This window comes from Phlebotomus papatasi, chromosome 2 (assembly GCF_024763615.1).
Source record: "Phlebotomus papatasi isolate M1 chromosome 2, Ppap_2.1, whole genome shotgun sequence".
NCBI classification, from domain to species: Eukaryota; Metazoa; Arthropoda; class Insecta; order Diptera; family Psychodidae; genus Phlebotomus; species Phlebotomus papatasi.
Window position 1 is genome coordinate 110,750,939 of NC_077223.1, and position 27,040 is coordinate 110,777,978.

General features: G+C 33.1%; 2 protein-coding genes across 4 annotated transcripts in view; one reads left to right on the forward strand and one right to left on the reverse strand.

Moving 5' to 3' along the window:
* Positions 1–11,384, reverse strand: part of LOC129800814 (mediator of RNA polymerase II transcription subunit 14) — a 65,509-nt gene extending 54,125 nt beyond the window's left edge. The window contains exons 1-6 of one of the 3 annotated variants that reach the window (XM_055845482.1): positions 11,037–11,384; positions 10,031–10,955; positions 5,921–6,796; positions 4,484–4,907; positions 4,117–4,421; positions 1,056–2,012 (exon numbers count right to left, since the gene is read on the reverse strand). In XM_055845482.1, the coding sequence (XP_055701457.1) occupies positions 1,056–2,012; positions 4,117–4,421; positions 4,484–4,907; positions 5,921–6,796; positions 10,031–10,955; positions 11,037–11,191 (3,642 nt within the window). In that variant the 5' untranslated portion in view covers positions 11,192–11,384. The remainder of the gene's footprint in view (positions 1–1,055; positions 2,013–4,116; positions 4,422–4,483; positions 4,908–5,920; positions 6,797–10,030; positions 10,956–11,036) is intronic. The other 2 variants (XM_055845480.1, XM_055845479.1) reach the window with 2 other exon arrangements.
* A 6,461-nt stretch (positions 11,385–17,845) lies between these two features.
* On the forward strand, positions 17,846–25,870 carry LOC129800841 (oocyte zinc finger protein XlCOF6). Its single transcript, XM_055845522.1, has 4 exons — positions 17,846–18,157; positions 20,449–21,036; positions 24,269–24,441; positions 24,572–25,870. Exons 2-4 carry the CDS (start codon positions 20,450–20,452, stop codon positions 25,015–25,017), a joined length of 1,206 nt encoding a protein of 401 aa, XP_055701497.1. The 5' UTR covers positions 17,846–18,157; position 20,449; the 3' UTR covers positions 25,018–25,870.
* The last annotated feature ends 1,170 nt before the right edge of the window (positions 25,871–27,040 follow it).

Here is a 27,040-nt window from a genome sequence, read left to right on the forward strand (position 1 = left end):
CGGATTTCACTAAGTAAGTGTTCAACTCTATATACTAAAATTTACTACGAAAAAGAGTAACAATTACATCGATATTCGTAGAGTTAATTCAACTCTGCCATAGAATTGTTTTAACTTTTTAAGTTTTTTCTTAGTGTATAGAAGGAATAATCCAAAGTCAATTTTTTCGTAGATGAACAAAATATCCATAAAATCTCCAAATTCAAATTTAATTTATATTTGCTGCAGCTATTAAAAGGAAATTTCGAAAGAAATTTTTATAAAAAATTATGTTAGAATTATAGCGACCACCTTTTCAATTTAATAAAATTCAATCGATTGAAATTTTACCTCTCTTACTCTTTCAAACTGAATTCAGATATAGCTATCTTTTTCTGTCAAATGAAAATTGAAATTTAAATGTCATTTTCAATTTCAATTTTAAATTTCATTTGGCAGAAAGAGACAACTATATCTGATTTCAGTTTGAAAGAGTAAGAGGCGCTGGCACACCTTTTCAATTGGGTGAATTTCAATCGATTAAAATTTTACCTCTTACTCTTTCAAAGTAAAATCAGATATAGGTGTCTCTTTCTGTCAAATGAAATTTAAAATTGAAATTGAAATTGAAATTTCAATTTTTATTTGACAAAAAGAGACACATATATCTTATTTCGCTTTGAAAGAGTAAGAGGTAAAATTTCAATCGATTGAAATTCACCCAATTAAAAAGGTGTGCCAGCGCCATAATATTCACAAATTGAATTTGAAGTAACTATACATTGGGCCATCACTAATTTTTCTTTCTTCCTAAAACTTTCATAATCATTTCACTTATCTGAAAATTTGAAGCTGACCAAATTTGATTTTTGACTGGAAAAAATCGTTTTTTTTTGCTGGTCAAAATTTGATAATTTTGCTAGCCAAATTTGATTTTATACTGACATTTTTACCAAAATACTGCCCATCCTGCTAAAAAAATCATGCTGAGTGATTAATTTAAAATTTAAAAAAAAAAAAACATTTTAAAAATTTAAAAGCAAGCGAATTCACGATAATAAAAAAAAACTACTGACCTCATTTTGAATAAAACGTAGCAAGTGACGTTTCATGTAAACACAGCCAAGAAATCTCTCGAGAGGACTAAGATCTGGTCCTGGGATCTCCTTCTGAGGATGCGAACATGGTCGACAGAGTGTATCGAGAGCTTCGTGCGTAAGAAGAATGGGAACTGCCCCAGCCCAAGATCTAGCCGGGAGAACCCGGGAAAGATGCGTTGTAGATGGCTGTTGCTGGGTTTTGTGATCAGGACTCTGGCCAGATCGTGGAGATGGACGCGGCATGCTGGGTGATCCTGGCCAATTTGATGCACCCGGAGACAAGGTAGGAAAAGGACTTCCATCTGTCGTGTGACCCTGTTGCATGTACGACAGGCTATTAGGACCCGGTGAATGAGCCATCGGACTCGGCTGAGTGTTCAACGGTGACGATGGCATTATTCCACTTGGAGAAGGATGTGGCATATGCGGAGCCGGTGGAGAGGTCATGCTGAAGTTGGGATGCCCTTGTGCCGATGCCAGGGCATGTGGACTCGCTGGTGTATGAGGATTGGATCCCGAAGGAGGAGTGATAGGTGAGGCAAAACGCAATCCAGCATCACGAGGACTCTGAGGACCTCTCAAACCAAGAAATGGCGATGATCCACCTACAGACGTTGGCCCACCCTGTGGCTCCTCCATTGCAATCGGAGACGGTGGATTGTCATCTTCGGATTGCGATCGACGACGATACACCGTGGATTCATCCACATATTTGGACAGGAAGGCCTTCAATCCCGGTGTAGGAATCAATTCCTGCAACACATTGCATCGATCGAAGCGACTGTAGGCTCCATCGCGAATCGATATAAGTCCTCCGCCTCTCAAACGAATTTCCAGGCAATAGAGACTTTGATACTCCACACGGAGAAGAGTTGGAGATTGCGGGAACAGACAGAAGGTCAAGACAGGATTCTGTGGACGCTGTAAGTGTACCTAAAATTAATTTTCAGCGGAACACAATTGTATTGCGATCAATGGCATACAATTCTTAAAAAAAAAACATGAAAATTTAAAAAATTAAAGAAAAATCGATTGTAAGGCTTAAAGGAAATACTCGAATTCACAAGATAGAGCATTCCGTGGATTATATTCTCAAGGAATTTTCAGGTCTTGCTGTTCTAATTCAGTGATTCTAAGTTATTTTATGGCCGAAATAGAATTAGTATTTTTGGAAATTAATTTTTTATGGCGTTGACACACCTTTTCAATTTAGTAAAATTCAATCGCTTGAAATTTTACTTCTTATGGCGCTGGTACACCTTTTCAATTGAGTGAAATTCTATCGATTGAAATTCTACCTCTTACTCTTTCAAACTTAAATTTAGATGTGGCTGTCTCTTTCTGCCAAAAGAAAATTAAAATTTCAATTTCATTTTCAATTTTCGTTTGACAAAAAGAGACAACAATATCTGATTTTAAGTTTGAAAAAGTAAGAGGTAACATTTCAATCGATTGAATTTCGCTCAATTGAAAAATGTGTTCCAGCGCCATTACTCTTTCAATCTAAAATAAAACATGTTTATCTCTTTCTGTCTAATGAAAATTGAAATTTCAATTTCATTTTCAATTTCAATTTCAATTTAAAATTTTCATTGACAGAAAGAGACAGCTATATCTGATTTAAGTCTGAAAGAGTAAGAGGTGAAATTTCATTTCAATCGATTGAATTTTATTCAATTGAAAAGGTGCGCCAGTGCCATTACTGATCAAAATTTATATTTTACTGGCCGCAATAGATTTTTGCTCAAGAAAAATTATTTTATTAACCAAAATTGAATTGTTTATTGGCGAAAATCGATTTTCACTGACCAAATTGATTTTTTGTTGACGAAAAATTGATTTTTCACTGGCTAAAATTGATTTTTATGCCTCCGCCACATTTTTAGACCGCTTAAATTTCATGAAATCAAAATTCGCGTCCTTATCTTTCTAAAAAGATGTGCATTAGTCTATTTCTTTCTTTTTGACTCAAAATTGGACTGAACTAAATTTAATTTGGTGTGATGTTCAAAGGAAGAAGAAGAGTGCGAAAACGTATGCAGATATTTTAAGAAAGGAATGTGAATTTCGACTTCATGAAATTTTCCTGATCTAAAAGGTGTGCCGGAGCCATAAATATCTATTTTATTGGTCAAAATTGATTTTTTTTCTAGCAAAAACTGATTTTCCTGACCCTTAGATGAATTTTTGCTAACCAAGTTTGATTTTGTACTCTCCAAATGCATTTCTTTGTTGACCAAAATTAATATCATTGACTAACCAAGATTGATTTTTACTGACCAAAATCGTCCCATTAAAGACGGACGATTCACTACCGATTGAGACCAATACAGCTGACATGGAAACTTCAAGACCTCTCAATTAAATCAAAGTTTGATTAAATTGGTCGATAAATGAGCTCTGCATTGTGGTTTAACTTTGACTTTGAAAAGTACAAAATTATCAATTTTGCAGGTATTGTTATCTATGGTCGAAATATTCCAAACTAATCCGATAATCCCTTCAATTCAGCACTGAGAGAAATCCGAAAAAGTTAAAATAACATTCCGGAAATGTTAATTTTACCCTGCATAATTGATCCGAAATTAGTGTAAATATTATGCTTTTTAGGTGTATTAAGGGTTAAAGTTACCCTTTTTCATGGTTATTTTACCCTTAAAAAGGTGTAAAATTAACATTAAAAAATGTTAATATATTTTTACACCTAAAAAGTGTTAAAGTTATGAGGAAAAAAAGTTAATCACACCCTCCTTTCTTTCTCAGTGTGAGATAAATCCTCGAGAATTAAGTCCTAAAGTTGCCCTTTAAATTTACAAGGACCGTTTAAATTCACAAAATTACAGAAAAGTTGCGTTAGAAAAATTAAGAAATGCCTCAAGATAATATTGACTTTTGGTGGGGGTCACTAAAAACCAGAAGGTGTTATCTCGTACTGTTTAACTTCTAAGCCAATATTTTTTTGGATTCTATTGCTCTTTTTGAGTTCGATTATTGAAATTATTTTTCAAAATATTCAGATAAATTATTTTAAACTTACCACAATGCCAAGCTGAGGAATTGTCGGTAGTTTTGCAATGGAACTGAGCGGTTGATACGTCTCATGAAGTATGTGGATGATTTGTGTGAGGTTATAATTTCTATTCAGATGCGATTGCAGCTGTTCTCGCATCATTGAATGTGAATTGGTAGCTGAATGTCCTCCCGAAAAGATCATTTTGAATTCTTTTGATTCTGTGCACCAAAAAATATTCACGAGCACCTCCTTATTTGGTCCATATCCAAGGAGAAGGCTCGTGTATGTATATGACTTCACTGTCACGATGTTCTGGAGATTGTATTTATCTGAAATTTTAATTTTTAATAAATAAATAGAAAAATTAAAAGGAAAAAAGGAATGGCTTTACCATTTTTGTATTTTTCCGAAAAATCATGAACCAAAGCATAAAGGTAGACTATTTTGGACCAATCATTCAGGAGACTGTCGATTGTCTTCCCAAACTGATCCACGGGCATTAGATCGTATTGAAGGTAGACTGCTCGTCTCAGTCCTTGCTCTTTGTGATGTGCACTTGGGAGTGGAGTCCCGTAGAACACTAACTCCACAATCCAGAGACGAGTTGTGTGACGATTAACCTGAGCCCTTACAGCCACTGACAACAAACGCTTCAGTAGAGCATTCCACATTGAATTGTCCACAAGGGGCGTAGAGAGAGTTTTGTTGTCAACTTGCAATGGACCCGGCTTGGGAAGAGTTAATAATTTCAACACGAGCGATGTTGCATTGGCTTCTACTTGAAGTCCTCCATGAGGAATATTACGCTTTGACAGCTGCGATACAAAAAAAAATAAATCAGCGATTTTCCTTGAATACGTCTTCTGTATTTAGAAAGGTTTTTCGTAAAAGTTTGTAGAAAGTGTAGGAAAAATCAACGAATGGGGAGTTGAAAAAGTCCAAATGTTTGTCAAATCTCAACCATCATCCTTGGTTTGTTACGATCACCTCCGTTTTACCTCCTTTTTCCTTGTTTCAAATTAACGAACTTCGATCAACAAACTTTTTGAACAAACTTTAACAATTTTTTTTCAATAGACGTTTTTCAATCTTTTGAGCAAATGAAAAGTTTTTTTTTGTAGAAGTTTGTCAAAAGTTTGTAGGAACTGTAGGAAAACACAACGAATCGGGATTTGCAAAAGACCAAAAGTTTGTTAAACCTAAATTATTCTTCTTGGTTTGTTAAATTCACCTCCGTTTTACCTCCTTTTCCCTGTTTCAAATTAACAAACCTCGATCAACAAACTTTTTGAACAAACTTTAACAAAAAATCTTTTTCAATACACTTTATCTTTTGAGCACATGAAAAGTTTTCTGTAAAAGTTTGTCAAAAGTTTGTAGGAACTGTAAGAAAAATCAACGAACTGGGAGTAGAAAAAATCCAAAAGTTTGTCAAACCTAAATTATTCTTCTTGGTTTGGTACGATCACCTCCGTTTTACTACCTTTTTCCTTGTTTTCAAATTAACAAACCTCGATCAACAACCTTTTTGAACAAACTTAACAAATTTTTTTTTCAATAGACATTTTATCCTTTGAGCAAATGAAAAGTTTTTTTTTTTTGGAAAAGATTGTCAAAAGTTTGTAGGAACTGTAAGAAAACACAACGAACCGGGAGTTGAAAAAGTTCAAAAGTTTGTCAAACCTAAATTATTCTTCTTGGTTTGTTAAATTCACCTCCGTTTTCCCTCCTTTTCCTTGTTTTCAAATCAACGAACTTCGATCAACAAACTTTTTACAAACTTTAACGAATAAGCTTCTCGTCTGAGCAGACCGAGCAGACACTTTACCTCTTGAGCAAATGTGACAAATGGCAATTTTTCATCACACATTGCCACAACATGAGCCAGCTCGGGTATAAAATAAGCCGGATAGATGGTTTTCTGTTGTTTAGCTGCTGGTCCACTGTCCATGTGCGATGCTTTGCGTTTGTTGTTGACGGACTCATCGAGAAATGTCCCTGGTCCGTGTGTCGTCACAAAAGTGTCAAATTCAATGAGATTGAGAACTTTTAAATACATCTTTGGGACATCTGTATCACTGTTCTCATCTCCAGCTTCTACTCCTTCAATTCCCGTTGGCTTAACGTACACCAGGAAGAAATTGTACTCCATCTCACTCGGTATCTTGGCTTTTTCTCGCATCTCAAGTACAAGGATGACATTTGGATGACGATGGAGCTTCACGAACACCTTGTGTCGTCCAATCTTAACGATTGGATGATCCGAACTGTGGATCAATGGTAGATGCTCATGTGGAGTCGCTGGAAGGTGCTGAAGGGTCTTTTCACAGCGTCGCTGAGTGATCCAATATCTCAATTCAGAGATCAAATAGGGCAGTTTGGTGTAATCATTGTTGAGAGCTGCCTGCAGATCGGGAACTATTGGGCATTCAAGGTGCTTGGGTACATGGCAATGAAATATGCCTGTATGCGTATCCACTGTAATGTGCACTTGTTCAGCCCGAAGACAAGGACTTAGAATGGGGACAGTAAGTATAGCAGGAGTTCCCTGGAGATGGTATTCTACATCTTTGAGGAAAGTCTGAAACTCCACTTTGATTTCATTGAGTCGAGCAAGAGAGCGAACATAAACTGTATGCACTAGAAGACGTTCCATTGACAGAAGATCGGAACGCACTGCCCGATCTGCCACTTCAGACGACTCCTGGAATATCATTACCAACAAAAATGCTTAAAGGGAGTCGCACACTACTGGGAGCATTTTTTGTTAAAATTTGTCAAAAAATGCTATTTTGACAGATTGGCATTTCCCCTCACGATTTACTTCAAAAAAGCAATTTTTGAAGAAAACTGCTTCCAATGAGAAGCTGTGGCGTCTACACATTAGTAGACTTTTTGAAAAAAAAAAATGCCTTTTTAAAGAAAATTTCCCCTATTCTTATAGGAAGAAACGTCAGATTTAAAAAAAAAGGCATTTTTAAAAAAATTTCGTAGACGACATGCGAGCAGCCTAGATTAGAATGTCAAAAAATTCAATTTTCTTCGTTTAATTAATAGTAAAACTTTTTAAAAATGGATATTTCAGATTTCAGAACAATTATCTCTCAAATTATAGACCATGATTACTTTTATTTCACACACATTGGGAAATATTTTCGTCAAATGAAGCTTCAAAAAGTGTTCTTCAAAAAAATCTAACACATCGTTCAGAGTTTTTGATAAAAAATAAATTTTTGAAGAAAATTTGTCCAACGGGGAATGGCCATTATGGCGTCTACAGACTAGAAGCAATTTTGATCAAATTGCATTTAAAAAAAAATGACTACATTGATAGGGAAAATTTTCTTTAAAAACCATTTTTAAAAAAATGCTGCTGTCGTGCCTTTACACAGTGTAGTAGATGTCACAAGCAATTCCCTCAAAAATTTTATCCAATTTGCAGTATTTTTCTTCAAAAATTTCACTTCAAAAATAAACCGCAACATATTGAAACAAAATACATCACAATCATGTTTTATATAATTTTTTAAGGAAACCAACACGAATTCGATTATTTTTCATGAAAATTTGCCATTTCATTGCTGAAAAAAGTGTGAACACTATTTGTGGAGTTTCTAGAGATAGTATTTAGAGGATTTTCGTGGAAAATTTTCCAAAAATGCGATGAAAAAAATATATTTCTGCAGATGTTATTCCTAGTGGAAACCAAACTGTCTTTGGAAGATTTTCTCTGATTTCTCTTTTGGAATTGTCGGAAGTTATCCCATCCGTGTATATCTGAGGAGTTCTTTGGTACAGTCAGTGATTCCGTACTTCAAATTACAACATGGATTGAAGGTAGAAAATTGGTGGATCTATCGAGGTACTTGACTTGAGCTTAGTCAATCAAATAAAATCGAAAAGATTACAGTGATTCAGTTCATCTAGTTCAGAAATCCAGAGATTGAATGGGCACAGGAATTTACTTGTTCTTTGGGATTCCAGGTTGGGTAACAGAGGAATGAGGGAAGATGATTGTAAATTGGAGTTGATTGAGAACAACGTAATATGAAAGATGGTCATGAGGTTTTTTTTAAGGATCAAGACAAAGGTTTTAGTAGCTCAGGATGGCTTTCGTTTGTACTGTAGTCTCCTCGGTGCCTCAGAATACCATTACCTTGATTGTGTAAAGTGGGCTTCAGACAAGAACTAGAGGTTTAACCCAGTTCCCGAAGGTCTCAAAATCTTAAATATCGATCAATTTTATTGTTTTCAAGAACCTAATAGGTCATTTATCTTTAATAATCCAATAAGAAATTAGAGCAGTTAAGCCATATGGCTAATCCTTAAGTCTGAAGCCAGCATAAGTCAATAGAAGTGCCTGCAAATCCGGAAATTTCCTCTTTTTAATCTCTTCTTCCAGGAACACACAATTGGAATAACTTCAGGCAATTTCAAGAGAAAAATCATAGAAAATGTTCCTATAAACTCGCGTTGGTGTCCACGTAAAAACAAAATCTTCAGAAAAGCACTTCTCTTTCGGATTTTTAAAAATTCTTTCACGAAAATCCACTGAAACACCTTTTTGCTTTTTCAGTAGTTAAACGAGTAAAAGGAAAACATTTCATGAAGAATTGTTTTTAGTGGAAAATGAAAGAATTAAGAATTAATGAATTAAGCTCAATGTGGAGGCATTTTTCTTCAAAAATACGCTTCAACAATTGTATTTTTCTTCAAAAAATATTTGATAAAAATTGCCTTGAATATGTACAATGAGAAAAGGACCTTCAAAAGGTGATTTTTATGAAAATATCAGGTGTAGAGAACTTTAAGGCGTCTATACACTACGAGAAATTAAAAAAAAAACTGTTTTCTTTAAGAAAATTTCCCCTATCTGTATGCAGGAACGTCAAAATTTTTTAAACAACCTCGTGCGTAGACGCCATTAAACAGATTGATTTGAACAAAATTTATCAAGATAAAGTTATTTGACAATTTCTTCAAAATTCATTTCCAAAAAATTCTTTTCAAAATAATTCGTAAAAAACTAAATGCTCTGAATTGGAACAATTTGTCGTCATGAAAATATTTTCGATGAAAAATCCTCTTTTTTGGAAGCGTAATTTTGAAGAAAACTGCCCCTTTTTTTACAATTTACAAGAACTTTCCACAAACAATTATCTTTCCTTTTTTAGCCAGTTTTGCGGTAAATTTCCATGAAGAACAATCTCAAGTACAAATAACTTGGAAAATATTCCAAGCGAACTGTCAAATTGGCAACGAAGTTGAATGTGGCGACAATTTCTTCAAAAAGTTGCATCAAAAATTGGATTTGACATCAAAATTATTTTGAATAAACATTTTGATAAAAATTGAAGGAACATAAAGGCTTCATTGGGAATACTTTTCATTAGAAATTTTAAATTTTGAAGGAATTTTGACATTTTGACAAATAAATCCTTCCAATGCGTAAAGGTCCTACAACATTTTTTTTTAAACTTTTTTCAATTTTATGCCAATGAATTAAAAAAAAACTTGATAGATCGAATTGTTTTAAAAGAATTTTAATTAATTTTAAATTCTTTTGTTAATTAAGTAAAAAATGTTTTCAAAATGTCTTTTTGTATTTTTTTTTGTAATGGTCTCTACACATTGGAAGCCGTTTTCGTCAAAAATTGCCTTTTTGAAGCAAATCGTCTACACTGCTGTGGACAGAAAAGTCGAAATTCTGTCAAAAAAGCATTTTTTGACGAAAATTGCTCCCTATGTGTAGAGGCCATTAAGGAAAAATTCTATTACCGTAATTTTTGCAAGCATCGATACATTAACAAATTTTATTATTACTAATAAAAATTAATGAAAAATTTCTTCTCGGCTAAAAACTTGCTTTTTAGCCTTCCAATGTAGGCTTCCCGATTTAATTTCTTTTTTAAGCGCTTTCAAAAAAATAATAACTTACCTTATTTCCAATTGATGGAATGTGGAAAACTGCAAGTGGCCTAGCAGAGTCATTTGGATCCGTTTGCACTGTCAGCCTGTAGCCTAATTCGGATTTGGGATCCTTGCTGGTCAGCTCCCTCCAGTACGACACTGTCAACTTGCTTCCCGGAATATACTCATCAACGTAGATCATTTCGTGCAATCGATCCCGGATAAGACGAAGAGTCTGAGTGTAGAGCACTTCCAGTTGAAGGGATTGGCAGAAGAAATGAAGGCAATTGTAGACTTCAGCCAGGGCATTTTGATTGTCCACAAGACGAGCCTGAATCAATTGATGAATATAATTCACTTGGAGTACATGAACCAATGCCTTTCCATCGCCAGTTTCTTTGTCTTCCACGAGGATATCAATGTCCAGGAGACGCCAAGGTACATTTGGTCCATCTCCCATGACCGTCAATGACACTTCAAATTCATGCTCAATCCGGAAAGTGACTCTCCCTCCGTCAATTTTGAACTTTCTCATCTGCGGCAGGAGACTTCCGGTGACAAGTCGATGCTGTATCACCTGATTGAGTCTCAGCAATGTCTGGCGCTTTTCATTGGTGGTAATGGGATCCGGTGGTACAATCTTCTCCCTGATACAGGCCGGAAGACGCCCATAAGTTCCAGTTGTGAGTATTTCAACTGCAGCTGGAATATGAAAGGTGGGCAAACGTGCATGAACCAGCGTCTCACGGGCCATCCGGGCCAACATATCAGCCGTCTCCACAAATAACATGGACTGTTTGTCCAGAAAACTCATAATCTGTGCTGATTTGTCCACTTTCGATGCAGAATTTGCCCATTTTACCAATGCCAACAAACGTATAAAGAGTTGCCGTGTCCGGGCAGAAAAGTTATAAATCTCAATTTTTCTCTCCATATCGGTTTTCCGTGGAAGCCTGGAAATTTAAGAAAAATCATTTATAAGAAAATTGAGGTTATGCAATTTAATTAGGAAATTTTTCCTGAAATTTACTTACAATTCAGCCAAAACAGTCAATTCATGGTAAGTCCGTTGAATGATAAAATCAATTAGAATTGCAAGAGAAATAGAGCCCCCACGGGGCTCTTGTCCGGACGACGGCATAAAATTGACAGGTCCTCCTCCTTCTAAAGGAAGTGGTTGCGGAGGCATTACAGTGCCTTTTTGCGCTAAATTGTCTAATAAAAATCGTTAAAACACTTCTTCACAGAGACATTGTCGTCTCAATTAATAGAAAAACAACAATATTGCGTATTGTTGAGAAATTTTCACTGTTTTCACTTGTTTTTCATTAACTCCACAAATCACAAACTAAAAGGTACCGATAGACCTGCGTGAGCTTATAGTGACTATGATTCATTCCCTTTGCCTATTCGGCTTCTGTCAAAATTGTTTTGTCAAAACGGTCAAAATTATACTGTCAAAACACCCGTAATTTAATAATTTTTTAACAATAAACGAGAAACAGATTAAATATTTTTTCCCGAAACCTTAATACAGCAAAAAATGTTTAAGTATGATTTTTTGGAGTTTTAAATGAAGGTGGGTAACTGAATCGTAAGTTGCAAAAATTACAATAGTTGTGATTGCAAGAGAATCACAAAAAAATTACACATCAAACACAATAGAGGCGCTGCTAGCAGGAAAAATTATGTTTTTCAGCGCCATCTGTGTTCACAAATAAAGCAATATTTGAAATTATGTGTAAACGATTAACTGAAATTCGCTGCAATTCGATTTTATGTTTAAGTTTTGAGTGTACACATCCTGCCCATCATACAAATGATATCCGAATGGAAAAGGAATTTTATCCTACTTAAAGGTCGAATAGAAGTAGACAGAGATAGAAATTGCACATGGAAAGTTTGACATTGCGTAGATTTTGATAATATTTCCCTTCATTCTCTTTCTTGATTTGCATTCTACGTGGCAAATTCTTTTCCTAGACGGTTACTCTTAATAAATAAATGGACTTTGTAATGAATTATAATGTAAAGAATTTATATTGGAAAAATTGACAATGATTCGATTTTGACTATATTTTCCTTCGTTCTCTTTCGTGATTTAAATCCTGAGTGACGTATTCTTTTCTTAGATCATTACACTACACAGTAAAAAAAATTAACACTATTATACTGTGTAATCTTTCACACCACTATTATAGTGTTAAATTAAAAAACAAAAGTGAAAAAGTGTTTAATTTAAAATTGTTAATTTAAAGTTGTTGAATATCAAGATGTTGAATTTGGAATTGTTGAATTTAAAAATTGTTGAATTTTTATGTGTAAATTCAAAAATTGTTGAATTCTGTTTATTGTTGAATTTTCTTTTCATTTTGAAGATTTTCATTTTTTTGCCTTTTTAGACATTTTTATTGGTTTTTCCTGTACTCGGAATCCCCCCTAAAATACGAAATGATTACATCTGATGCTCGGATCTTCAGGATATACTTATTATGCATATAAACATTTGATGTTCTATATGACTTTTGCCCAATGAAAAGCATCTCGACTGAAGTATAAGTCTTAATTGGAAATTCAACAATTTTTACACAACTTTTGTTTAAAAAAACCAACAACTTTTGTCTCAAAATTCAACAATTTTTGTTTAAAAATTCAACAACTTTTGTTTAAAAATTCAACAAATTTGGTTGAAATACACAAGGCTTCACACTATAATAGTGTTAAAAATTATGATCAAACTATAATAGTGTTAATTTTTGATCATGTGACAAAAAATACCATAAAGTTGTGTATTTTTTCACACAATAATAATGTGAAAAACTGTAATCATACTATAATAGTGGTAATTTTTATAATTTGTTAAACAGTTTTAAATCACGAAACATTGTTAAAAAATTTTTATGTTTATAACAGTGAGAAATTTTACACAGATCGCAATTAAATAATTAATTTATCCGATTTCACACTATTATAGTGTTAAAATTTTACACATTTTCAAATTAAACAACATTGTTGAAAATTTATCAAATATAATAGTGGTAATTTTCAATCATGTGACATTAAATTACCAAAATGTTGTGCATTTTTTAAACATTTTTAAATTAAACAACTAAAATAATCGATTTTGCACTATTATAGTAGTAAAATTTTACACATTTTTTTTACTGTGTATGTGAAGAAATGCATAAGGTTTTTAAATTAATACCCGCACCCTCTTTAATCTTTTAACTATAAATCATATATTAACCTGTAAGGAATTTATTCTATATAAAAATGTACTCCAGTATTAATAGAATATTGCCTGAATGGCTTAATACACTCATTATTAGCAGAGCATAATTCTTATTGCCTCTGACTCTACCGATAGATCATTTTAATAAAAAAACAAAAACAAAATAAAAATAATGCTTGAAAATTTATAATGCAATTTTCCATTTTTCCATATATAAAAAACATGGTTAAATCAATCATAAAGATTTTCTAATCCAAGGGTTAAAAAGATCTTAGAGAGCGTATTGCTCAATCGATTTGAGAGAATTGGGATTCACTGGAAAGGTTTTGGAGCCCTTGACAAGTGTGAATCGATCCCAATCGGTTATGGACCGATAATTTATTTTTATATATGAAATTGAATTGTATTGGCAGATTTTTAGGCAACCTTTGAATCAATTTACTTCGGTTATAAACCAGTTAGGGTAAAGTGATATAATTTGGAATTAGTGTTACAAGTTAGACAATTCGCCGGTATAAGTTGGACATGGCTTTTTTCCTGATAAATACAGTACAAAATTTGTTTTCAATCACAAGGAACCAAATTATAAAACTAAAGCATTAAAAATATACAAATAAAAATTAGGTACTAAATTTATCAAGAAAAAAGCCCTGTCCAAATTGTACCACTGCACTGTGCAACTTGTACCACTTTACCCTACTAGTGAATACAGTGAATATTATGTTTTTCTCTATTGAGCTTCAAAGGAACTTTATTAGGTTAAGTGATCCAAAACAACTTTTAGAGGATATTAGCATCTGAGTCTCGTAGTGCCACCCCTTTTTGCAACATTTAAAAAACTGAAATAAGTCTCATTTGAGAAACACACTCAAAGACATGAGGACAATATTATACAAATTTATATGCAGATCAACGAGATCAACACGTGAAAAACATAAAAATATTTAGATCTTTTTGTGTGTCATTTTCCCAGATATTCCATCCTTCCCTAACAGAACGGAAGTAAAGGTTTATTTACAAGATCTTTTTTTACCACACTTGTCCCTCTTTCATTATATATAATAGTTTTGATGTCATTCAACTGTAAATAACATACACCACATGGGCTAAGGTGAAAGAATTTTTCTTACATTTTTGGATTAGGGAAAAGTGTCTATGCTTCGTATGATCTCAAGCTTCGTAATGACTATTTGTGATTCGTCGCATCCATATTTCAGGGGAAATTGCCCAGTTTTTAAAATACATTGCGGAGTCACAATTTATTGAGAAACATGGAAAAAAATTAGTCATTAAGAAGCCTAGGATCGTACGAAGCATGGGCACTTTCCCCTACTCTAGATTTTAACTTTCACTTTTCTTTATACAGAAATTAGTTAAAAATTGACCTCCTGCCCATTTCAGTTTAAAAGAAACTATTCTTAAAAGAAGAAAAAAAATCCACCAGTGGGACTCATAAGAAGGAAAATAATATCATGTGGTGGTCTAATTGAAACGACGCAGAGTGTTAAATTGAAATGACTAAAGTGGGGATGTGTGAAAGAAAATGCTGGAAAAAAATAAATCTCAAGGAGGGGCAATGATTTAAAATGTCGCAAATGCTCTTTATTTTGGATAAAGAATTATGTTCAGCACGCGTACTGCTTCAAATTTTACCACATGAGATTTTTTTGCGTTGCTCTGCCTCCGTTCATTTTCTCTCTGACGATGTCTCAAATAGCAATACTGACTCACTTACAAGTCCAGAGTTTGAGATTTCTTAAATCATCCTCCCTAGACACTTACTATATGTATATATATATATAGAGAATCAAAATAACCGTGAAACACCAAACTATTGACTCAATGGGACTTTGTAAAATTTTAGAGAACCACGTGTAAACGATCCTAATGACTGGGATTATTGTCAAATTAGAATGATCTCTGCAATAAATTCAAAATTCCCGAAATGTTACCTGTTCTGTAAAATCACTTTCTTTAAATTTGCACATGCTTAGGGGAGGATGGGGCAGTTAACAAAGGGTCAGTTTCAATTTTTGAATATTTCTTATTTCTTTGAAAATAATGCAACGAAGCCTTTTGATATTAAAGCGGTAGCTAGGCTTCATGTTCACAGAAATCACTCATTTCGTAAATATTAATCTTAAACTGTTATATACTGAGGGCATAGGATCATCGATTAGAGGACCTTTGTACACATTTCCTATACCTACACTGAGAGAAATCCGAAAAAGTCAAAATAACATTCCGGAAATGTTTATTTAATCTGCAGTATTGATCCGAAATCTGTGTAAATATTATCCTTTTTAGGTGTATTAGGGGTTAAAGGTACCCTTCTTCATGTTAATTTTACCCTTAATAAGGTGTAAAATTAACATTAAAAAATGTTGATATATTTTACACCTAAAAAGTGTTAAAGTTATGAGGAAAAAATGTTAATCGCACCCTCTTTTTTTCAGTGTAATCATCAACTGCCAAATTTTACAAGCTAAATATTCTTGAAGATCAAACTGGATTTCATTTTAGATCCTAAAACCCAAAATAGACATAGGGATCGGCTTAGGGATCAGCTCAAAAAATTATGGTTGGTGTTGTAAATACACTCAGGGAATAGCTCAAAATTTGGAGGATCAGGTTGAGCTTCTAAATTCACGAGGTCTAGCGAAATTTACGAGGATTAGCAACATCAGCGCCAACGGAAAAAATATAAAACTTCACTTTGGATGTTTTTTGGGTATTTTTCGAAAATTAGAGTAATGGGAAGGTAAGAGTGCTCCTATCTATAAAAAATCTATTGATATTTCACTTTAGAAGTCTTTCAGCAACAAAAGATAACAATTAATAGAAATTTACCCTGAAAACGCTAATCCTTGATCCTAAAACCTCAGTGTAGGGTAACATGTGGTATTTCGGGACACTTTTTAGCACTTTCAAGTTTCAAATAGCTTAACGTTTTATCAAATTATTTTTTTTTCTTTGTTGATACAAATATTTATGTTCCTTATGATATCCAGAATCATATTATAATCGAAAAATGTTGAAAAAGCATAATTTTTAATATAAAAAATGTAAAGAAGTAAGAGTGGTATATATCGGGACAGTTGGTTATTTCGGGACAGACAAAAGTCGCTATTATGCAAATAAATTTCACCGAGCCTGATTATTTACCTTTAAGTAGAAGTTCTAAACTTCACTTTTCTATAAAAATTTTGTTTAAATTTCACTTTTAAAGTGACTTAAATCGATAAAAACTAAACACTGTTTGGATTGAAATCTGCAAAATTGATCACACTGAAGATTTTTAAAAAGTGAAATGTGATACTCACAATTCACGCGTATTTCACGCTTTAAATTAAATAAAATTTCAGAAGTTTTATATTTATGTGATACGTAAAGATCTTAATATTTCATATGGATCTTAAAAATTATTAGAAAACAAATATTTATAGGATTTTTGATGTGTCCCAAAATACCCATATCATGTCCAGAAAAGACTTTGCCTCAAAGAGACGCACAGTTTCAAAGGCATTTTATTTAAATAAATAAATAAAAAATAAATAAATAAAATCACCTTGTCCAGAAATACCACATGTTACCCTATGATAGTCTGGGCTGATCTTTTACCGCCAAATTTTTCTTTATTTCAAGAGCGATATCAAAATCAAATTTGCAATTCAGGGGTAAACGTGAAACTGCCCGATCCTCCCCTATCTAAATTCTTTAATGTAGGTTTCAGATTGGAGTACGAGGGACTTAGTCCAGTTTCCGAAGGGTTCGGATTTCTAAATAACAAGCTATTTTAATGAATTTTTTAAATCCAATGGATCATTTACTCTTCATATTCATTTTTCCTAAAAATATTGTGTCATGAAAAATTAGTGAAGATAAGCCATAGGACTAAAAGTGACTTAAGACCCTTAAAACCATATTAATTGCAAATTGCTTCTATTGAAAATATTCAAAAAAGGCACTTTTAGTTCTGAATAAAAAGCTCTTCCAACAAACATTTACCAGAAAGTGTGAAAATGTGGGCTGTACCTTATTCTAACAAACATTGGTTCTATTTTTGGTGTAAACTCACTCTCATTCAATGTCAATGCACTTTAACTTCCTTTCAACTCTATACTTTCTCTTATAAAGACCTGTAATGTTGAGTACTGTATATTTAAATTAAAGCCTGCATAAAAAAATAATAAAATTCTGCTTTTTCGTAATCACAAAGAGTTGTGAAAAACTTGCACAAAATTAGAATTTTTAGAACATCCTAAAGGTTCATTTCAAAAAGATCTAAATTTGTTGTCCCCCCAAGCAGCAGTTTTTTTCCACCATGCATAGTGTTTATGATGAAGAAAAAAACACCATCCACTCTAGGATAATACAGTGTGGATTTTAAGAACAAGGGACAAGAAAGAAAATCTCTGGCAAGATGTGTGAGAATGCTTAAGCGCGAGGGAAAAAAGCCATGAGGCACGTAAATGAATGTTGGGGGTACGAAAATAGATCGCGTATGCCTCTTAGTGTTTCAATAAAATATAGAAATACTTGTGGAGGCAACACATGCATATATTGGATTCCTTCGAAGACTCCTATATGATCTCAGCATCTTGTCAACGCGCAGTCTAATTCCAAATCTTCTTGAGATCGAAACACCACTCCTGGAGTTCACGTGAAAAGAATTTTCTCTAATCTTACCACTGTGTTTCTTTTTCTGTTTCCTCCAATCCCTTCAATTTTTCCATACCAGTACATATATATGACACGTTTTATAAAAAAGACAATTTTTAAAGTGAATGTAATATTAGGACTGCAAAATAAAAAAAAAATAATTGCAAAAAAGGTTCAGTGATTTGCTAATAATATCCATAGTTCATTTGAAGTTAAAAGGTTTCTTTGGGATATCAAACTCATACGGAAAATTTCTCTCAGGTAGGTAAAAGCTCATTCGATGCGACGTAAAACTTTGAAAAAGGAATTAATCTTTTAATGGCCTCCACGCATTGTGAGAAGTTTTCATGAAATGGAGCTTTTTGAAGTGAACCTCTTGCACATGCGCAGGTTAATCAGACTAAAAAGTGTCAAAATGCTCCATTTTGATGCAAATCGCTTACACATGTGAAGGTAAAATGAGTCAAATGTTATCAAATTCCTACAGTTGAACAAGAATTCTTCACAACGGTCTCTTTGTATTCTGAACATTTACGTCACTTATTACATTTTGAGCAATTTTCATCAAACTGGAGCATTTTGACGTAAGCTTCTTGTGCATGTCCACGTAAATCGGCCCAAAAAGTGTCAAAGTGCTCCATTTTGATGAAAACCGCTTGTAGATGTGCAGGTAAATCGCGTCAAATTAATATCAAAATCCTCTATTTGGACAAATTTTTTTTACAATGGCCTCTATGCATTTGAAACACTTACGCCACCTACCACATTTTGAGCAATTTTCATCAAAATGAAGCATTTTGGTGTAAGGTCTTCGTACACGTGTAGGTAAATCGGGCCAAAAGTATCAAACTTCTTCATTTTGAAGAAAAACCGCTTGCACATGTGCAGGTAACACGTTAAAAGTGTCAAAACACTCCATGTAGATTTTTTTCAGAATGCGTAAAGACCATTATGGCATCTACATTGTGAGAAATATTCATCAAAATGGAGTATTTTATCAAACCGGTTGCATGAGAGCCGGTAAATAGTTTTAAAATCCTCCATGTTGACGAAAATATTTCAAAATATGCAGATGCGATTCTAGTCTTTGCACATTCTGAGAAATATTCACTAAAATGGAACATTTTGAAGTAAATCGCTTATACATGTGCAGGTTATTCGCGTCAAAAAGTGTCAAATTATTCATTTTGATGAAAACTTCTCGCACATGTGCAGATAAATCGCGCTAAATAAGTATCAAAATGCTCCACATTGTCAAAATATTTCACAATGAGAAGAGGCCATTATGGCGCCTACATTTTAAGAAAATTTCATCAAAATAAAACATTTTGGAGTAGGTTTCTTGAGCATATTCAAGTAAATCACACCAAAAAGTGTCAGAATATTGCATTTGGATAAAAATCGCTTGCACAGCACTGGTAAATTGCGCTTAAAAGTTTCTAAATCCTATTCCATTCGAACAAAAGTTTTTTACAGTATGTAGAAGCCATTATGGCATTTATATTTTGAGAAGTTTTCATCAAAATGGAGCATTTTGAAGTGAGCTCCTTGCACGTGAGCAGGTAAATCACCTCCAGAAGTGTCAAAACGCTCCATGTGGACAATTTCTTGCAATGTGGAGAGGCATCAATTACATTGTGAGACAAATAGAGCATTTGAACTAAATCGCTGCCACATGTTCAAGTAAATCGCGTCAAAATTCGTTAAATTCTCCATTTTAGGGATAATTTCTCATAAAAGAGGCCATTAGGTTAATTAGTTCACTGATTCAAATTAAAAAGTTCGATCATTTTGAACCTTTCTGAAAGCGGCTAATACATACTTATTAAGCACTTAATAAGTACTTAATAAGTACTTAATTCAATGTACTGCCTTAGTTTTAAGTAGTTGTGGAACGACATGTATAGAGATGAGACAATCTGAGTAACACCTTACTTTGTCTCACCGAGGTGATCTAATGTGATCTACCTTCTCAAAAGCTTCATTGGCGGACGTTTTATTTTTACTAGAGTCTACAACTAGGTCGATGGCAGTAAATTTCTCCCTAAAATGAGGACTATGGAAACCTTTGAGCATTTAAGTTTGTGCAATAGCCAACAGAAGGGTGATATTGCAAAATTTAAATTTAATTATAATATCGTAAGCCATTGCTTTCTTTCTTTCCAATCGTGAATAAGCACGCGTAATACGGCAAATGCAAGTATTTCCTTCGACTGTATATTCTTGAGATGTTTCTCCCGCATTGAGCAAAACGAGGAAACGTTAATGCCCTGTGTTCTGTAGATGTTGAATAAAAAAAAAATCTGACACGCAAGTGTGTTTATAAGATAAAGAGCCGAAAATACAGAATTTTCTGGCCAATTGCCAAATGCTCATGACGCATTTAGCAGGTTGTTCCACCTTTTTTCCTAAAGTCCACATTTGCCCCATGAACCAGCAATTTTAATTGGTATAGAAGCATCGATCATACTTTAAGAATATTATAAAATAAAATCCTATACTTTCAGAATTTATTGAATTAATTTATAAATTTTCTGCTTTTAAAATTTCAGAATGGTTCATGAAATTGAACCTCGCACTGTTCCAGATGAACTCTACAACCTCACACAATTAGCGGAAGTCAGCTTGGCTGCAGGAAAGCTCAGCACAAAAAATTTTCAAGAAAATTATGACATAGAGGATACCAAGCCAGAACCATCAACATACAAAACACAATCACTTTCCATGTTTCGCCATAACTCCACGGAATCATTCTCACAGACCGATTCTGATGATTCCTATGAGCTTAATCAATGGACTAGCCGATTACTACTAGACACACGTCAAATTCCCTTTGTGCAACATTCCACAGCGGCAAAAGCACAAACATTAGAATCAACTTTAAGTTCAGACAATGACTCAAACTACAAGTATTCCCACAAAATTTTCGATAAAAGAAAATCGAGAAATCTACCAGACCACGTGGCAATGGATGTTGAAGCAAATTCACAAAGCTCTGATTCAAGTGTCGATGGAAATTTTATCAATGTGATAAAGACAGAGAGTACTGGCAATCAAGCAGAGGATATTCATGTTTGCCCTGAATGTGGAAAAAAATATTCAACATCATCAAATTTAGCTAGACATCGTCAGACTCACAGGTAAACGTGTCGTGGATTAGTCCTTTAAAATAAGATGAATAGGGGAGGGTGGGACAGTTTCACACAGCTGAACTAACTATTATTAAAGACTCATTTGCGAAATGAAAATGAACAATACTTAAAGTAGGTATCGATAGATTTTCTTAAGCATTGATTATTTTAAAATATGCAGTACAATTTTGCGTATTTTTGAAGTTTATGCGTATGAGAAACTGCCCCACCCTCGTCTATAGACGTCTGTCAAAAACGTTTTGTCAAAAGGGTGCTCTTTAATAGCCTCTACACATTGGGAGCAATTTTTGTCAAAAATTGCTTTTTTGAAGGAAATTCCCTGCAGCGTTGTAGGGGGAAACGTCAAATTTCTGTCAAAAACGCAATTTTTGACGAAAATTGCTCCCAATGTGTAGACGCCTTAATACGGAATATGCAGAAGTTTTGTTAAATCATCGGCCAACTGAATGTTGTTAGAAGTTAGTCAAAAGGATGTTATTCTATATACAATGTGAAAAAAGGCTTTGTCAAATTGGTAGACAAAATTCTTTTGACAAAATTTTAGCAAGATACATTTGTGAGTTTAACAAAACTTTTTTTTCAGAGTTTTAATTCAACATTAAGCATTATATTCCCTTTCTTTCGTATTTCACTTAGTCTGCTTTAAACATCATATGGAAACTGCGCCGAACTTCGGACATCTTGAAATATCGGACACTTGCTTTATTTCTCAAAATTCCATAATTTTTTTCACATTTTTAGACGTTATACAATGTGAAAGAAACAGGATTCTGTAAAAAATCTTTAGAAGAGTCCTGAAAAGGCAAGGGACTTCAAGAGACTTGGTGTCCGATATACCACACACAAAGCAATATCCATATTTTTAGTATTGGAAATTTGAAGGATTTTGTTTGCTTTTCGTATCTTCCGGTGCTTGTCAAAGACAACTTCTTTTTCACAAATTAAAAAAAATGCAGATTTTTCCAAAACTTTCGACGCTTGTAAGTGTAGTTGTAAGTAGTCCAAAAATTATTTCCAAATAATTAAAAGATTCCAATTAAGTACAGTAAGAGAAGGTTCCAAAATTTGTCGAGAAAAATTATAAGGATGAAAACATTATCCAATCCCCGGATGAAGTCGGGGCGGAATTACACAGTTGAGTGTTATAATTTCATAATTTCCTTGAGAAAGAATATTGAGCAAACTACTACTTATTCAGAGTAATTAACTTCCTCCCTACTCATTGAAATATTTATCAATTTGATGCAAGCACGTTTTTCACAAATTATAATAGACAAAGAAAAATTGAATTTGTTGGCTAATCTGCCCCAGTCTCCCCTACCAAGGATCGAAAGCTTCGGTGAAAAGCCAAATTCTTTTGATTTAAGAAAAAGAACCGGTCTCTGACGACCACCGGAAGATCTGAAAAGCAAATCTGCAAAATGTCCGAAATTTGGTACAGTTTCCTTTTAATCTAAATGTAAAATAATATTACATCAAACCCACAAGACTTTTTGGTTTAGAAAACTTCATAAAAACAAAATTTCTAAGTTTTTCTTGATCTTGTATTGCACGCGTCTATTTCGTTCTGTCACATGCAAATCTAAATTGATTTTTTTGTGATGCTCACAAGAAGAAGAGTGCGAATAAGTGGGATAGACGTATGTAATACGTTAGACAAAGTAAGGGATTATATTTTGCTTTCATGAAATTTTCTTGATCAAAAGGGTTTAGTGGAAGGCATTAAAATTGGAAAGCTTTATTAGGGTAAAGTGGTACAAGTTGGACAGTTGTACAAGTTGGACAATGGTACAATTTGGACAGGGCTTTTTGTGTTGATAAATTTAGTACTTCATTTTTATTTGTATATTTTCAATGCTTTAGTATTATAATTTGGTTCCTTGTACTTAAAAACAAATTTTGTACTGTATTTATCAAGAAAAGACCCATGTCCAACTTGTACCGGCGAATTGTCCAACTTGTAACACTAATTCCAAATTATATCACTTTACCCTAATTCTACTTTTAGTGCGTTGTTATACCTAAAATAGATATAGGCTGGTCCTTTAAAAATATTTAGCCTATAAAATTTGGTGATGAAGGATCATTTCAAACCATCAACATTACAAAAAAACAAAAGTTTAGGATCATGGATTTGATATTATTTGCATAAATAAATTTTAGATAATCCTTTATGACTCTGTCACACCTTTTAGGTAGGAAAAATTTCATGAAATCAAATTTCACATCCCTGTCATTCTCAAATGTTTTGCATTAGGGGAAACTGGGGCACCACCAAACACGGGGTAGCACCAAACACTGCGATTTTTTAATCAGATATTTGACTTCTGAGGACAAGGCCTATAGGAATTTATAGGCACTACAGGGATGCTTGTTCATTGAAGAAATGGTCGAGATAGTCCAAGTAGTTTAGAAATAAAAATTAGTGTTTGGTGCTACGGGTGCTACCCACTGTTTGGTGGTGCCCCAGTTTCCCCTATATCTGTCACCTCCTGTCGCAGTCTTCTTTTTTTGTACGTCACAACAAATTGAAAATAATCCAGTCCAATTTTGAATGCGAAAGAGTGGAATAGACATACAGTGGCCCAATGTTTTTAATGCTGTATAAGAAATTGAATATATCATAATCTAATTCATAAATCATCTTCAACTTTTCTTTTGCTATGCCTTATAAGGATTGTTTGATAAATGCACAATTAGTTCTTTTGGGCTTTCAAAAAAGAAGATGCATAAAGTCACTTCCCAAGAAGCATTTTTTTTTCTTAATATAGTCTTGTAGAATTCCTTAAGTAAGGCATTATAGAACCAAAAATCTTTTTATTTGCTTATAACGCCCTTGATTCCATCACTGAGATTACTATAAGTAAAGTGGCGCACTCTTAAGGATCTTAAGAGCTTCTATAGGAATTTCAACAGAAAATTATCACTTTAAGTCTTTTAAAAGTGCACTAAAAGACTTGTTTAATACTTGGTTCTATAAGTCAGCTATTTTGCTTCTTGAGTTTTGCCGGTGGTGTTCAAACTCCATTATTGGTCCTAAATTTTATTGAACGAAGAATTTACATAAATCGGGTTGTAATATATTGACTACCATATGATATAAGCGCGATTTTACTAGCTAAATATTTTCCAGGAGCAGCCTGAGAATATTTAAAGCTTTATAGCGTATATTATTTAGAAAATTTAATCAAATTATTTTTCTATTTCGCCAAAAATATAGATCTTTGGAGGACAAGAAAGCCAGACGGTGTCCACATTGCGATAAAGTCTACGTTTCCATGCCAGCTTTTTCAATGCATGTAAGGACTCACAATCAAGGATGTGAATGTCCTCATTGTGGAAAATGTTTTTCGCGTCCTTGGCTTCTTCAAGGTCACATACGCACTCACACAGGTAATTAAAGGGGCTTTAATATGCATTTCCATATTAAAATAGCCCACTTTTGCTCTGAGCGACATGAATATCCTTATAAATTTGCTTATAGAATAATATTGTAACCATGATTTTTTTCAATTTTGTTTAGGGGAAAAACCATTTCAGTGCCCAACTTGTTCTAAATGTTTTGCCGATAAGTCCAATCTTCGTGCTCACATTCAAACACACTCCAATACAAAACCTCACTCATGCAACCGTTGTGGAAAATCCTTTGCTCTAAAATCCTACTTGTATAAGCACGAAGAATCATCATGTATGAGGAGCCACCAGAAGGGTAATCGAAGTAAGATACGGCAAGAGATAGCTAGCAACTCTTCGAGTATAATTGTATTTAAATTAGAGAAAAAGCCACAGAAAAAGGAGAAAAAGATCAAAATTTCCAGCAACTCCACCGAAACCTATAAAACGCATTTAAAAGAGAACAATGATGAATTATGCTTACGAATGAGTGTTATTCAGTCACCAATTAAAGTATTGGATAATGAAAAAAATTGCCAAGAGGAACCTGTTGATTTTTCTGCCAAAAAAGCTTGATTGATTTCAAAATTACATTTTTCCAGAAATATTTCATGCAAAATAAAATGCATGCAGTGGACTAAAATGTATTAAATAAATTAGTTGTGATATTGTTCTATCAGAAATTAGTAAGGTACTCTTGCAATTTTTTTTCATCATATTAATAGATTTTAGAATATTTGGAAATTTAGAATATATATTTTGAAAAATTTATGTTAGACGCATTCCTCAAGTCATATGCAATTAATTCGATTTACGTTATAATGTAACATAAGGATGCGAGGAATTTTATAAGATTTTTTTTTCAAAATTGTCATTATAATGATTTTTTTTAATATTACTTCTCTAAGAATATAATAATATAAATACAAAATCATCGTATTGGGATCAATACCTTTAAGAAATAATAATAAATAGAAGTAGTAATGGACGAGATTTTCTAGTCTTATGTTATAACATCTATTGTAAGAACATACTGGAGCTACAGGAAGATTTCAAAAAAACAAAATTCACATTGTAGTTGTTATGCCAATAATTGAAATTATTTAAGAGACAACTTAACTAAAGGCCGAATGTTGCAATTTTTATAAAATTTTTGTATCATAACTAGAAGATTATTTGAAAAAAGTATTTTTAATAGATAGATTGTAAATCAGCTTTGTAGAATCATTCGATAGTGTGAAGAATTATGTATTACTTTTGTTTTATTTTATATCACAGAAAAATATCGCTGTCTTCTTACTGTAAAGAAGTCTATAGATTTCGTTTTTTATTACTTTCGTCAAGTAAGAAATCAATATTTTGTATGAGATATCGTTTTTGTATTTGTAATATTGATTTGGATTCAAATAAAAAAATATTTTGCCGTACAGCTTTTTTTTTTAATTCGAACTAAAGAAAAGTTGACAAAAAGTGATGTCACAGAAGATTTAAATTTAAATTTAATTTAGTTGTTATGCCCAGCGCACAATAACATTTATTTAATTTATTTTATTTTTTTATTTATTTATTTTATTTATTTTTTAATTTATTTAATAACATTTTGAAAATTTGTATTCGAAATTGTATGTGAGAGTGAGAGAGGTAGATCTTATTCACTCTCATTGAAATGATGAAAACATGTTTACAAAACAAAAGTTATTGTATGCTGGCCATAATTATGCCCAAAGCAGAATAACTTTTGTTTTGTAAACATATTTTTGACATTTCAATGAGAGTGAGATCTTGATCTAGTCATCTCGCTCACTCTCATAGGAAAATTTGAAAACATGTTTATAAACAAAAAGTATTGCACTTTGAGCATTATTCTTTTTATATTGAATTTGAATATTTTTTATGGAAATTGACAATGAAACATATCAACTACACCATTTAATGTGGATACATACATATGGCTCTGGCATACCCTTTAGATCAGGAAAATTTCATGTAATCGAAATTCACATTCCTTTCTTTCTTAAAAGTTTTACATATATCTATTCTGCTCTTGCGCACTCTTCTTCTTCTTTTGAACATCACATTAAATTAAATTTAACTCAATAGAATTTGAAGTGCGAAAGATTTCAAATGCGAAAGCCATATGCAAAATTCGTGAGAAAGAAAGAGACGCGAATTTTGATTTCATAAAATTTTACCGATCTTAAAAGTGTGCCAGGGGCAATAAAAAACAATTCATAAAAATACAGAAAATTATGTCGATGCATTACCGATTTATTACCGATTGGAAAATACGTTTTACTTTAAGAAGGATCATCGAAGACCGGAAATCGATATATCTTACCGTTTGAATTTATGGGACAGACCACAAAAAAATAGAAAAAAAGTATTTTTAAAATAAAGATATTTACCGACTTTACCGATCCATCACAGATTATGACTCATGCAGTCGGGTGAAGAATTGCAAGGCCTTTCAAAAAAGCCAAATTTAACTGAATCCGTTGAAAATTAGGCCCTTCTGAGTGATTTAATTTTGACGTTGAATAATCTCCCAAGACGAAATGTTCAGCAGGACTACCTCCAAAATATATCCAAATATGAACGA

Bases quoted from the DNA above. Each gene is read 5' to 3' on its own strand.
- LOC129800841 (XM_055845522.1), top strand. From the start codon at position 20,450: ATGGTTCATGAAATTGAACCTCGCACTGTTCCAGATGAACTCTACAAC. The intron at 21,037-24,268 runs GTAAACGTGTCG...CCAAAAATATAG, and splicing joins AGACATCGTCAGACTCACAG to ATCTTTGGAGGACAAGAAAG. The intron at 24,442-24,571 runs GTAATTAAAGGG...AATTTTGTTTAG, and splicing joins TCACATACGCACTCACACAG to GGGAAAAACCATTTCAGTGC.